We start from the raw sequence: 15679 nt of genomic DNA on the forward strand, positions 1-15679 counted from the left end.
AAATATAAAAAATATGCGAATTTTCTCACACCCAATTTTGTATTTCCTCTCAAATACGAGAATATGCAAAATTTTCTTCCAAATATGAGAATGTTTTACTAAATATGCAAATTTCTCCTAAATATATATCTTTTTACGAATTTCATGTTGTATTTGCGAATATCCTCCTGCGTGTGCCATTTTTTTTATAAAGGTTCATATATATGTAACAACTGGGAGATGTCAGTGGACTCACGTGCGCTAAAAGGCAAAGGGTTGTTAGCGGTGCTTTTGAAGCATCACTAAAGGTTTTTACCAATACTTTTGCGAACACCAGGTAGGAGGCCTTTTGCGCTTTTAAAGCATCACTAATGGATTTAGTGACACTTTTGAAGCATCGATAAAGACTTTAGAAATGCTTTTGAACCACTGCTAAAGGTTTTACCTTTTGTGACACTTTTGTAAATACTAGACAAGAGGCCCTTTGTCTGGCATATTTTGACATCACAAATACAATACGACATTCACAACCATGAATTGCAAAGATCCACAAAATAGGCAAACTCCTTTAATAAAATCGCATAAGGGGCACAGGCAGAAAGATGTTCGTAAATATGGAGGATATTCGCATGCAAAGGTCAGGACATTCGCAAATGTGAGAGTATTTAGTTAAAAAAAGTGTGAACATTTTGAAGACTTTCGCAATTATGGTTACAAATGCCCCCAAAATGCGTGAGCCTTCTTTTAATAAAATTGCATAAGGGGTATTGATTGGTGGACATTCACAAATGTGTGAGTAAATTCATGTATTTATGAAGAAATTTGTATATTTGGGAAATTTTTTACATATTTTGGATATTTAGGAGAAAGTTCACATATATAAGAAAATTTGCTTATGCAAAGAGTAAAAAGGTCCTTTTATTGTAAAAAATTTGCAACTTTGGACATCAGGCATATTTAAAAAATTGTAAGCATATTTCAAAAATTATAAGGTATTTCAGAAAACATGTCATTTTTTATGTACAGTATGGTCATTTTTGGTGTTTGATTTTATAGAAACTGACTATTGGATCATTTGATTCAGACAAGCAGGTAGGTTTTTATAAGATTTAAAAATTGAATGACTATAATTTTGAAAATTATTTAATGGTTAAAAATCATAATTGTTATAAAAGAACATGATCCAAGTGTCATTTTCTAGCAAACCGATCATGTCCAACACACCTGTAGGACCAGATTTACTAAAAACAACATAGACACGTGAAAAGATCAGGTGCAATATGATTTTACAAATATTTATGCATTAAACACCTGATCACCCTCCATCTTTGGGACAGGGCCTGTCAGGTGTGGGACCAAGACCTGATTGAGGGTGATGGGGGTGCTTAATGCACAAATTTGTGTGCATTCATATTGCACCCGATCAGGCAGAGACACTTGTTTACTAGCGATAGGCTGGCAGTAGGCTCTACCACTTTTCATATATATATATATATATATATATATATATATATATATATATATATATATATATATATAGGAAAAGTTGTAGCAACTTGATCATTGTGTGCTTAACTCATACTTAATCATGCTGACCGTCCATAGCACATGCATGATGGACGGTCAGCACAAAAAATGCACAAAAGCTTTAAAAAGGGTCTTTAGGTGCTTTTGATCCCAGTTCTGCTGGGACCTTTAGCGACTCTTCAAAAGCACCATTAAAGACCCTAACGGCATGCTCAGCATTTTTAAAAAGGGTTTTAGCGGTGTTTTGTTTTGAAGGGCCACTAAATCCCCCCAAAATGCGTTTTTCAGTGTTTTTTTCACAAAAAAAAATGCTGAGCAGCAGAATCAAGTTCCTGTCAATTATGTAGGGATTAAGCACCTCTCTCTCTCTCTCTCTCTCTCTCTCTCTCTCTCTCTATATATATATATATATATATATATATATATATATATATATCTGTACCAATGAGTTTATGTAATGTGCATCGGTGCATGCTATATCAATGGGTTCAGTTTTTCCTACTTACAGATTTTCCAGAATGATATGTTTGGTAATAGTTCATTTCCTACAAATCATATTGTCAGTCTAACAATTTAGATGTGAAAAAAGCTTCTTTTTATAATTATATTTGGTGCATTTTTAATATTTATTTTTACTTTTTTTAAATGTGTTTTGAAAATAGGGTTAAAAATATCTAAACCTATCGATTCACGATTATGTTCTAAAATTAAGGAAGCATGATTCAAACCCCTACGGCCATATTTACTCAACAACGCATGAGTGATAATATACTATTCATTGGCACAAAATATATGGCGTGCGCATCCGAAACAAAAGCAATGTATATAAGAAGAATTCCGCGGATTACATGAAATAAGCATACATCTCTCTCTCTCTCTCTCTCTCTCTCTCTCTCTCTTTCTCTCTCTCTCTCTCATGCATGTGTGCATGGACTCACAGACATATACGTCCACAAGAAGGGAAGAAAAAAAGCATCACATAGAGCACATCTGAACAGTCGACAAGTATGTAATACTGTGCATGGATAAGGGGTTGACATCTGTTGGCCAAATCTTCTAAATCAAACTCCCAACCTTGGCTATTGTCTTGGAGAAGAGAGCAAGCATACTTCAACCAACCGGGCACATGGCTGTGTGCGTCCAGCATCGCTGTCCAGTCGATGAAGAAGGCCAAACATGACAGAAATTGAATAAACCAAACTAAAATGCCAGCAACCCAAGATCACTATAATAGCCATCTCATTGTGCTTCACATATAAAACCCAAAAACTGGACCAGTACATCATCAAAACAAGCTCCACATCTAATCACACAAGTGCACAACCAGTGTCATTCACGAATCTCTTCCCTTTGGAAACTGGCAGACCATCCATGGCAAAGATCTTGCACCGTATAGACTGAATGTATTCCTCCAGCGTTCGCACTAAATCATGAACATAAGCTCCCTTTCTAATCTTGCAGGAGTGTAAGGAATGGCATTTACTATTCTCTTGCCCTCCGAAAATAGTAGCTCGTCCACATAAGGAATCTTCTCTTGCCATACAAACTCATTCTCATGTTCAAATCTCCTCAAAATCTCACCGAGTGCATTCTTTTCTTGCTTAAAAACTGCACGCCAAGTGTCTTCACCTGGTGATCTGCTCATGTTGTTGGTGGCATGACGTAGAACTCCTATTGCAAGACCCACCTGCCCCTTATCATACAGTTCCATTGCTTTATGCCTCCGACTTCTTGCCTCATGCAGGATACCACTCAAGGAAATGAAATCCTGCATATTGCACCATGATGCTCCGTAAGTTCATAATTCCAAAATAATGAACTAATAGAGGCATCAACAAGAAATAAAATACTGAAAGAACTGAACGCAATATTTACAATTTGACAAGATGCTACTATTCTGTAACAGAAGCAAGCAAGAAATCCCATGAGAAATTTCTACATAAGCCACATACCAAAGCTGCAACTAATAGTCCAACTATAACAAGAACAGAAAACAAAAACAGCTAAACACCTATGCCAACATGAAAAGAACACTTACAGTTAGCTGATTTGACACATTGTTCAAGACTCCTGCATTTGATTTTAAGATGTAAATAGCTTCATCAACTAACTGAACGACACCATAGTGTAGCTTGGTGAGAAGGCTCCCACTGCTTGCCTTTTCTTCAGCTTTCCTTATTGTGACAGCCTACCGTGAGATGTTATGAATCAGAATGCTATTCAGGAAAAAATATCATGGTAAAAGGTACATAAAGCAAGGACAGAACGTTTTAACATGATACAGTTTGGGATATCCCAATTCCCTAAAACATGAACATTATGATGATGCATGCCGAGTGGCAAGAAGTCACGGAGGGAAGCAAAAATACAAAGTGAGCCAAAGCGAGCCATATATATATATATATATATATATATATATATATATATATATATATATATATATATATATATATATCTCTTTTGCACTTTAGGATAACCAGCACAACCTTGGTTATGAGCATGGTGATAAATCTAGCGAAATTTATGAAAATCTCGGGAAAATATCGCGAGAAATTACCCGAAAGTTACAAATGGTAAATTCTCACGATATTTTCAAATTCTCGCGAGTTTTTCAGAAAAAATATAAATATCGCATTTTAAACGCAATATTATGTTTTTATCGGCTATTTATTGTGGAAAATTTGTGTGGATTTTATTTTTAAATATTTTTTATTTATATTTTCTTATATTTTTTATTGCCAATATTTTGCAAAAAAATGTGATACTTAAAAAAAAAATCAATTTCTTGAGTTTTTGGCTGGTGGTTATGAGTAATCACCTATTGGGAGATATAAAAGTTGGAAAATTTCAATTAAGATGCCCACAGAAACCTTCATTGGCATTTAATTTTTTCATGTACTTTTGATGCACCATTCGTTATAGATGTGTATAACCAAAACAAAATATGGGCCGTTATCAAGTAGCCTACCACATAACTCCAATGATAGATTTGGGCCATCACAACAAGGGCTGGGAAATGAGATGAGCCGCTCACAGTTTGGCTCATGTTGGGCTGTAAAGTGCTTGTTCAAACTCGTGAAATAGGCTCGACAAGCTCGTGAAATAGGATCCTTTATTAATAATAAAAATATTTTACATAAATTTTATATTATAGAATGATGATGGTTGAAGTGTTTGGCCTGCAAGCAATAAGTTTCCAGTTAAAAGCCTATTGCTTACAAGTTTGAAACAATTATATATTTTGCTCAACTTTTAAAAAATATATTTTTTTTGTAAATGAACCTGCTCATGGTTGGCTCGTTTAGCTCCAGATTTTCATGAGCTCAAGCTCGGATCGGCTCGACACAAGAAATGGGCTAAGCTTGAACACCCTCTGTTCAGTTCATTCAGATAGTTTACCAGCCCTAATCACAATTATCTCCATACCCACTTCATCCAACTAAGAGCTATCTTTTCAGCCATTTTGAAGTAATTAACAGCAAAAACCAATTAGTTTCCAAAATGAGAAAGAAAATAGATAGGAAAGGCAGCTCTCCATTAAGCTTTCTAAAGGAAAGGGATAGCCACCGACTCTATCAGCAGAGAAAATTTTATCAATAACATGCATTGCTTATCTTTTTGAAACGTGAAGTCATCAATCAAACAACAGTCTTATGAGTAAAACTCACCAACAAATAAATTCATCATTAATTGACAGACCTCCTTAAACATTAAAAATATCCACAATTAAATATTCTTATTTTTTGGTTGAACTACAAAGCACCAAGAACCTACTACCAGAAAGAGTTGATCCCAAATCAAGCATCAAATAGAAAAGGAATATCTTTTTTATGAAACTAGCACTCATCTGCCACATCTACATTTATCCCCGAAATTATGGTACATTGGGAAATCCATATTTTTGCTTTATCAACAATTTTGTTTTAAATAAGCACTTTGATGTAACTTATCAGTTTTTTCTGCTTGTAGCAGTGATTTACATATATGGAAGAAAGATATCATCAAAACAAAGTTAAGATCATCTCCATGACAAGTCACCAAGAAGAAAATGAAAAAGGCTCCCATACAGAGAGAGAGAATTTTGCTTGTAAATTTAACAAATGTTTTACAGGAAAACCATATATGGACATATAAATAACAAAATTGTTGCAGCAAATTATACTAATTGTCAATTAACATTTTCTAGTACCTTATATCAGTAATCTTGAAACTCTTATGTTGGGGGAGGAAAAGAAAAACTAACCTGTGCTTCAGCCAGGCAAATAAGGTTCATGATGGAAGACATTGACGTCATAGCCTCTGGGGGTCTGTCCTGAGGAAGAAAAGGCTCTAGAGAAGGGAGTACATCCTGTGCCAGATAGTGGTAAACCCCTGCAGCTTTCCTGAAAAGAGCAGATGACTGCACAAGATCTGCAAAAATGATACAAACATAAGATTACGGTGGAAAACAAATAGAGTTACAGAATAATTGCAATTCATATACCAAACACGAACCATCTGACACAATCTCAAGGGCTCTCTCCCGCAAAAGTGCACCATAAAGAAAAAGGATCATCCCAAGTTCAAACCGTAGATTATCAATCCCAAAGAATTTAGGTCCCCCAAGACTGAAGATTGAAGACGCACTAAGTGCACTAGTCCATCGTATTTTAAGATCTGATTTCCATTGAGGCATCAGGTGGTTGTCTTTAATCAAGTCAACATGCACTATTAGGTTCTCCAGCAAAGGTAGATACAGCTCTAACTTTTGCAAGTCCTGATGAAAGCAATCAAATCAGGAACAGAACCATAAAGTAAAAATACGAAGAACAAATACAAGTGGCAATCGAATATTACCCGTTGACATTGAGAAGTAAGTCCTCCAGACATTTCCCTTGCAATCACTTCTGTAATAAAGGTGGTTCCATTTATAGACTCTTCAAGTGCTTTCCTCCTGGAGCTTAGCTCTTTTAGTTGCTCCAATGTACCAGAATCAAGTGCATGGTATTTCTCTTCAAATAACACCTGTGAAAGTAAATAGTATATGATGTATCTGCAAGTCTGAGGCTAACTATTCTTTACATCGATATCCATCAATGATGATGAAAAGTAGGCATGCATTCACTAGAGATAGAATATCCAATTAATGTTAGTTGCAGGAATGTTTGAAATTTGGAGAGAGAGAGAGAGACATCAATGAATTTAAAAATTAAAGTTCTTAGCATGAGAAGAAAGTTTGAAAAAACAACTAATCATTCAATGGTAATAAGTAGCATGATGACATACCATGTACATGAAAAAGGAGACAAGAAAAAAAATACTTTCTTTTAGATAATTATATCATATGGTTGCAATAGGAAAACCAAGAAAATAAGGAAAAGATAAACTCATGTAACACATGCATCTTACTAATACTCCTGCTCATAATTCCACATGATAAAACGATTTGTAAAGAAGCGTCTGTGCTATGGTAGGTATGTGGATGTTTCTACTCCCAGCAGAAAGAATAATAGGAAATGCAATGGTTCTCTCTGAAGAATCCTAATATAATAATGTTTATTCAGCATAGTAGCTGGGACATTAAAATATAGCCTCGTGATGCAAATGTAGATTATATAGTGACATAAGAACTTCAGAGTACGACATACTATAAAGTCAAAAAATAACAACTTATGGCCAGAGAATCCTTGAAATAAATGGAAAGCGATGTTACACAGAACAATGGGGCCTGAAAATTCCCTTATGTGTTTACTCTTTGAGAATGTAAAAAAGTCTCCAACCAAAAAGAAGAAGGTGGAGAGTGAACTCAAGTTCCACTGCATTAAGGTCATTAAAGGATAATCTTCAGATTTTCTATACTTGAGACAAAAATTCTGGCAAAAATGACTTGGAAAGAAGTTTCATTCAGTATAATAAGGAAGAAGATAGAGTTAAGGGTTGGTGAGTCGGTGACAAACTTGTTAGTTCGTGAACTAACCAAGTTCTGTGTTCTGCTCAGTAAGAGCTTGCTTCGAGCTTGGTTGTTACTAAGAAATGAGTTATATATATATACATGTTCATTTATATGTGTTCTTTTATATATTTATATAATATATATGCATATAATGTATGTAGGTATAGTTTAAATTCAAAAATTAGTATTATAGTGTAGATTAAAGATCAAAACCCATCATAGATAACAAATTAAGATAAAAAATTTAATGAGCCTATTCAAATTGAACTCAAGCTTGGCTGTTTGACCTCAAATGAAACTCAAGCCTGCCTTAAACAAACTCAGGTAACTTGAGCTGGTCTTCTCTGTTAACGAGCTGAAAAACAGCAAGTCTTGCTGGGGTTCTCTTGTGCACAGCTCTAGCGGTAATGTTTGTTTAGGAAAGTAGTTTAGCTAGGCAAAGTGACTCTGAAAGAAATGAATTTAAGATAATAAGTATGAAGCTAGTGCTAGTATTACTGGTAGAATGATCAAAGTTAGCCCAACATAGGCCTTGCTTAGCTATATGTGGTGTTAATTAGCAGAGATAAATCAGGATCTTAAGCAACTGCTTGTAGGACACAAGATATCCAGAATTTCTCTATTAATAGGTCAAAACTTGCCATTAAGCTTCAAAAAACATTGAGAATTTGCTCTCTTATCAAACGACTGAGCACTCACCCAGCAATACAATCTTAAGGGACACTATAGCCGGCCCACCACAAAAAATGTTTGCATCATGCAACCACATGCCAAAAAGCACTGCAAAAACTGGATGGTAAAATACAATATATTTAGCTGTCACAAAACACAGTCTCTTTACTGAACGACAGTAAAAGAATACTTTTCAGGATATTCCCACGAAAGAAAATTATTTGATATTACTTCAATTAGAATTTGAGAGAAACAAAATATTATTTAGCATAAAAAATCCCATGAATGCTCATAAAAGTCTTTGGTTAATAACATGAGATTCCAAATCTCCAAATACAATTAAAGCATCAGATCAAACAATCAAGTTGTTCTAGTTTTCTGATTCAGAATCCCAGATATTTATGACACCAAAAGCAGTCACAGAGATATTTCAACTTGCCCTCATGTTGTGTCCCTTGTATACTGTTCTTAATGAAAAATTACACAACAATGTCAAGTCCCATGTCCTTCTAGCCATGTCCAGGCGACATAAATCAAAAGTTATATTAGATTGAAATAAGGCTAAATTAGTAATCAAGGGGTGTTTTAGGTAATAGCACTTACATGAATATAACATTTATGTTCTATCCATTTAAAAGCTCATAATCCCATGATCCATGCAAACATGGGAGATAGTCATATTGAGATCACTCAAAGATTATCTGTAGAATGTTTCATCAAATAAGCCATCACTAATAAGCACTAAAAAACGAAAAGGATTTCAAATATACGTGTCACAAGTAGTGAAATTAACATCCAGATCAAGAACACAGGTAAACATAGTGTTAGTATACAATTACAAACTCTAAATCAATGTAGAATGAGCCTCAGCAGAAAAAGTGATACATTGTCAGACCGCCAGCATCCTAAGATATCTAATCTTATAATTTAATCACAATCCACCAAAATCTGATGCTAGCATCCACAAGGGTCAGTGTGACTCAGTACATTTCATCACAATGGAACTATCTGTGGTCAATATAGACAGAACATGTTATTAAAAAGGACGTGGGGAAACAACCAGACAGGGCCTTCTACAGTGATTGCTCATAATACATTTACTCAGGAAAGCCTATCCTTTGCTTCAAAGGTTATCAATAATGAGCGATTTACCCTAGTTGGAAAGCACATCATAAGTCACTCTAAGACAGCAAGACCTGAAGAAATTGTTAAATAATATGTCAACAAACAATCTCCAGCCTATTAAAGAGCAACCTCAGTTTATCATACACAATCCCTCGTACTCTGTATCTAGCTCCAATTTAGCATTAAGACAGTTTACATTAATCACTCATGATAGTTTGCATGATTTCCATGACGTGACTCCTATTTTCAAGCTAAACCAGGAAAGCAACAAACAGTAATTTTGCCAGCGAAGAATATGGATGCTGGCAATAACATTAGCCTGCAGCAAGGTGGTGTTCGCGTACTAGAAGGTTTTGATCCTCCAACTTCTTGAAAGTGCATCTTCCTTGCTATTGGAACTATCTTGAACCATGTATCCAGGAGCACAAATACAAAGAATAGGATTGTTTCTTAGTCAAAGAATACTCAATGATGGAATAATCAAGCTACCTTACACCTCAAGAAATCAGAAACAGAGGTTCAATTTCAAATTTTCAATATAAATTGGTTACAGAAAATCCAATCGTTTGCGAACTCCTAGCATTTTAAAATCAGATTATCTGTTCTTTTTTTTTTGTTGGCCATCATCAGCCTCATAACTTATGAATGTAATTAAGAGGATCCATGGTGAACGCTTCTAGTCACTGTTACCCTTTATCAAGTTGCCCATCAAAAGCCAATTTTTGCCCTTGTCACGAATGAATAACTATACTACCTGCTTGTTTAAGCCACCAAACAATCTAGTCCTTTGGCATCATCATGTACTGAATTAGCTTAACATAGTATTTGCTAAACAGCCAAAATTTTATAATGTCAGAGAGGAACAAGAAACAAGTAGTCAGACCAAAAAGACCATCAATCGTATATCCATAATCCATCTCTATGTATGCAGGGAAATAGAAAATGAAAATCCACATTACGCCCATCATTTATCACACGAGGTAACAGACTACAAACCACAATTGCCGCTGAGTTCACACTAAAGAAGAGTAAAAACATTAAAAATTGAACAACAAATGCTGCAACCACAACCAATCCCAATACTTAATACGAAAGAAACACAAAAAACCCACCCTAAAACAGCACACCGCAAACCATAATGGTCAAATAATTCCTATGGAAAAAAGACAATTATGAGGCGAGATATGACCACTACCTTCTTCGTCTTGAGTTTCGAAGGGTGATGGAAGTGCAGCAACATCTTTGATCCAGAAAGCAGAAGAGTACGGAAGAGGAAAGCCCCACAAAAAATAATCACTCCCCAAGACAGAAAAAAACAAGCTTTTAAGAGGCCGCGAGGAGTTGAGAAAGATCTATGAAGGTGGTGACCTCTTTCTGCGTTGCTCCTGCCTGCTGCTGCTGCAACTTCTCCTTCAAATTGTGCCCGAGATCTCTGACGTAGGCCCTCACTCTCGATGACCCATTCTTCCTTGGTCACCGCGGTACCGACGATCGACCATAACTCTCTCTCTCTCTCTCTCTCTCTATATATATATATATATATATATATATATATATATATATATATATATATATATAACAACAAACGGGGAAACAATCAGAAAACGGATCTCCTTATCTAATAGGATCCATCCTTCATTCAATCCTAACCGTCCAATTAACGTTAATCCACATTTTTAAGTGGATGTGAACTAAGACAAGCCGTCCAGATGCATCAATTGAGCAGCTAGGATCAACTTAAATCCTCTGATGGACTGGTATTTGCTACAGAGTTTGATTGGGCTTGTGTTTTATAGCTTCTTTACCTTGATCATTTGTGAAACCGTTTTGGTGCGTGCATGAGAGACAGATTTGGGTCCATTGTCAAATTTCAGGTCACATGGACACGACATTAAAAAGACATGGGACACGCTATTTTTTAATCATTTTGATTAGGGATGGTATATTAGAGTACGCAACAAGAGAGCAAATTGAGTATCCCAGACATGGTTTGGGCCCAACCCAACCAAACCGGTTTGGTTTGGTTTGGTTTTGATATGGCTGCACATGATCCAAGCTTTTGACGGTTCGAATTTGGGCTATGTTTGAGTTTGGCTCGACTTAAGATTCGTGTCTGTTTCGTTAGCGATAAGTTTAAAAGTTTTGTTTTCCGGAAAAATCTCATGAAACTATCGATATTTGTAACAAAAATATAATTATACAGCATAAAAATATATACATATAAAAGATGTTTTATCGGGTTAATATCATGACAAAACATGATAACTTCAAACTAGACGAAATTTTAAAATTTATGTTTTTTAAGGTTATTTCAGCTTTTGAAAACATCTGGTTTTTAACATTAAACATGGTATAATAAATATATTTTCTAAACGAGCTTACGAAGGATTTTTATGTTTGGTTTGTTCGGAACAGAAACTCACTTTAATTCATTTTGTTAAGCTAACAAATAAATGCACACCTAGTCGAACTTAAGCAGGACGGGAAACCACCCTCGGGATTAGAGACCTAGTCGCATTGGCTAAGCCTGACATACGGATGCTTTTCAGACAATGTAAACTCTTGGTGCACCCATTGCTTCTGCTGCCAACATCGTGGCCGTCTGTTTGCATTTTGGATGAATGCCACGTGGTTTTGTTTGACTTTTGAGCTTTTTTAAAATGCAAATCGGATGGCTACGATGTCAGCATGAGCAAAAACGCTCATGTATGTTCAGCATGACCTGATCTGCTTCCAGCTTCGGCTGAGCAGGGGCTTATTCTTTGCCCTCATTAATGCAAAGGGTTTAATACTCGTGAGAATGAAACTCTGACCACCCGTCTAAGTGGCCAAAGCGCACTACACTGCACAAAACCCCTTGGGGGCTAATGAACTACTTGGTTCACTGCATATCATTAAAGGGCGTTCCGTTTTTGTGTGAGACTCACACACCCTATTAAACAGGAAAGAAAAACCTTCTCACTTTTTTCCATTGTTAAAAGGTGTTTTTCTAAATTTTTTTAGAAAAAGTTGTTGGGTGTACTTAACGACTTTTTTCTCGCATAAATATATATATATATATAGAGAGAGAGAGATAGGGTAGACCTAGTCAAGTCAATGCAACTTGTGGTTATATATATAAAGAAAGAGAGTAATCTAAAGCTACCGACTGCATCCCTACCAGTCACAACAGACCATAAAGCTCAAGGTCACAAGTTGCATTGACTTGACTACTTAGTAGGACTTGGTCTACCCTTGTCAGGTAAGACATATATATATATATATATATATAGAGAGAGAGAGATGGAAACCTACCAAATAAAAAAAAAGTACCAACCCTACCCATTAATTTTTTGTGTGTTTTTTCAAAATTCTGACCTTACAATTAGGGGTGGCAATCGGGTCGGGTTGACGGGTTGGCGTGTCAGCATACCTCAACCCGAACCCGTTTATTAAACGGGTCAGTTGTGGCAAACACGAACCCGACCCGTTTAATAAACGGGTAACCCGACACGACCCGCCAACCCATTTAATAAATGGGTTGGGTCGGGTAAACGGGTTTTCAGGTTCGCGGGTCGGGTTGGCGGTTGACGGATCGGGTTGGCAGGTAGTCGGGTTGACGGGTCGGGCAGACGGGTTGGTGGGTTGACCCACCCGCCTAACCCGTTTATTAAACGGGTCAGCCGGGTTGGCGGGTTGGCATACCCCCAACCCGAACCCGACCTGTTTAATAAACGGGTTACGCGGGTCGACCCGCTTATTAAACGGGTTGGCTTAAGCCCAACCCGAACCCGCCTAAGAGGCGGGTTGGCGGGTCGGGTTGGCAGGTCGTGTCAGAAATTGCCACCCCTACTTACAATGAATGTGTTCAGAACGATTGATTTACTAAAAACTGTCACTTGGATCATTTAATTCTGATGCATGGATAGGTTTTATAAGGATAAAAATCAACAGTCTGCAATTTTCATAAACATTTTAGGCTTCAAATATCATTTTTCTTGTTAATTTTTAGTAAATCAATCATGTTGAACACATCTGAAAGGTCACAATTTTAAAAAAATTGACAAAATTCTTAGCGGGTAGGGTTAGTAAGCTTTCTATCCGGTAGGTTTTCATCTCTCTCTCTCTCTCTCTCTCTCTCTCTCTCTCTCTCTCTCTCTATATATATATATATATATATATATATATATATATATATATATATATATATATATATATATATATATATATATATATATATATATATATATATATATCAAGTAATGTGTTCCTTAGCCCCCCTTTAAAAATCATAGTTTTAAGTTGTTTTTTCATGTCTAATCTATAGGTTTTGTTTAGTGAGAATAGGCTTTTGGATGGTTGGAATTTGACCTGTATACAGGTTTGTATGATGATCCAAAATCAATGGTTATGAAAGTATCAGTTTTTTTTTTGCTCATAAAAATATGTTTTTTTGGTAAAAAAAACATGATCCAAGAGTCTGACTTCTGTACAGGTTTTTCTGATGATCCAAAATCAATGGCTAGGAAGGTATCAAATTTTTTTGGCTCATAAAAATATGTTTTTTTTCGTCAAAAAAACACGATCCAAGAGTCTGACTTCTATACAGGTTTTTCTGATGATCCAAAATCAATGGCTAGGAAGGTATCAATTTTTTTTTGTCTCATAAAAATATATTTTTTTCATCAAAAAAACATGATCCAAAAGTCTATTCTCACTAAATTGTGCATGTTAAATACATCTAACGGTTGAGATATATAATAAAACACTTAAAACCTGTTGGGCAGAATAAAAAATGAGGCTACTATGTTCAGTTCTCATATATATATATATATATATATATATATATATATATATATATATATATATATATGTCCTACCTGATAAGGGCTTGAGTTTTATGGTCTGTTGTGATTGATCGGCCAAAACTACCGTAATAAATGATGGTTTAGATCAAAGAATCAATCAATCAACCACATTTTGACCAAAAAGGTTATTGTTTTACCAGCTGTGATAACTTTAGGTAACAAACTATTAAAATCACTGTTTTCTTAATTTTCTTAAAATCAAGATTATAATAAATAAGATGCGCTGCCTTCTCAAAAGAGTTAAATGCCCCTAATCTAAATAAAACATAATTACAATATTATAAAGGTCTTCTATGTCAACTGTTTTTTGCACCAAACTAGCTCAGTAATACACATGGGCAAGTTATCCCTTTCCATCATAAAATGTCCGAAACGGAATTTACTACTTGACATGTGGATCACATCCTCAGCTTTGAAAAAAAAAACGACAATTTGAAAAATGGCTGGTTGACTGTACAAATACACCTTGTTATAGTTGAAATGTTTGCAAAGCAATGCAAATTTGATAAGAGTAACCCCACTTTATATGTTCAAGAAAGGTACTTTGGTGGTTACCCATATGGTCAGTAATGTCCTATGTCAATCTGAAGGCTCGGGATCGAATCCTGCTGGAGCATGGGGCTGCCATTGCTTTATCACGGATAACACCATGATACATCTGGCTAAGATCAGTTCCTCCAATCCAAAGTGAGATTTTCTGGTGTAATAAACAAAAAAATATCAAACAGTAATTTAGCAAGAATTTATCTAGGTATCATTTGGGCTTTTCACAATCAAGCCGATTGACCTATGTTCTTTTGTTGAGGGAGAGTAAGCATGTGGGTCATGCACCCAACAACATTGATGAGAGTTAACTTTAATAAGGGCTTTATGCAAGGTTGTGTCTATAGCTTTCAGAGGTGGGTCAGGTAAGGCAGGGTGGTCGTGGGACTCTTCTCGAGGTTTTTCTCATTTCGGTGAGGGTTCTTCGTTATAAGAAAAAAAAAGACTTGTAAGGGCTTTGTAAGGAAGGTTCCTATTACCACTGAGGTGGTATCCCATGTGGTAAGCGGGGTCTTGTGCCAAGCTGAAGCCCAGGTTCGAATCCCTCTGCCACATGGGGCTTAAGATATATTGCCTAACCCCAGCTTGCCATTAAAAAAAAGAAAAAAAAATGAAAGATTCCTATTATATGACACTTGAAATAAATACCTATTAAAAGCTCTAAAGCAATAATAATATGAATGCAAAATAAGATGGATACAATATTTACGTGAGGCAGACTACATGTTCCAATCCGCCATGTTGACGCCTTTATTTCTCGATGTAAATACCTCTTTGTTCCTTCGTAGTATACATAAATGACCTTTGACCTAAGATCTCACATGAACAACAATTGTTACGGGTCCCTCTCCCCCCCGCTCCCTCTTACTCTCTTTTTGTAATCTTGCAACTTATAAATATGAGTTACTTTCTCTCTATCCTTCGTTGCTTCTCTCTCGGTTGCTCTCTTTAAGTTTGTGTGCACTCTGTTACGACCGTGCACTCTTGTGTGGGGTGTTTGTGTTGCTTTCTCGACTCAGAAGGCTGACTTGGTTAAAACTACCATGTGTCGCAC

General features: G+C 35.9%; 1 protein-coding gene across 2 annotated transcripts; it reads right to left on the bottom strand.

The window, feature by feature from the left end:
• Positions 1 to 2310: 2310 nt before the first annotated feature.
• Positions 2311 to 10754, bottom strand: LOC149827209 (uncharacterized). Of its 2 annotated transcripts, XM_090020263.1 has the most exons (6): positions 10431 to 10754; positions 6343 to 6510; positions 6001 to 6262; positions 5750 to 5916; positions 3545 to 3694; positions 2311 to 3274 (listed from the first exon to the last, which is right to left on the bottom strand). In XM_090020263.1, the coding sequence occupies exons 1-6, from the start codon at positions 10473 to 10475 to the stop codon at positions 2930 to 2932; spliced, it is 1137 nt and encodes a 378-aa protein (XP_089876389.1). In that variant the 5' UTR covers positions 10476 to 10754; the 3' UTR covers positions 2311 to 2929. The 2 variants fall into 2 exon arrangements, with proteins under 2 accessions (XP_089876389.1, XP_089876390.1); XM_090020264.1 differs by lacking the exon at positions 3545 to 3694 and having other exon boundaries at positions 2713 to 3274.
• Between the last annotated feature and the right edge of the window lie 4925 nt (positions 10755 to 15679).

This window comes from Nuphar pumila, chromosome 10 (assembly GCF_984573655.1).
Source record: "Nuphar pumila chromosome 10, dmNupPumi1.hap1.1, whole genome shotgun sequence".
Classification (NCBI taxonomy): domain Eukaryota; kingdom Viridiplantae; phylum Streptophyta; class Magnoliopsida; order Nymphaeales; family Nymphaeaceae; genus Nuphar; species Nuphar pumila.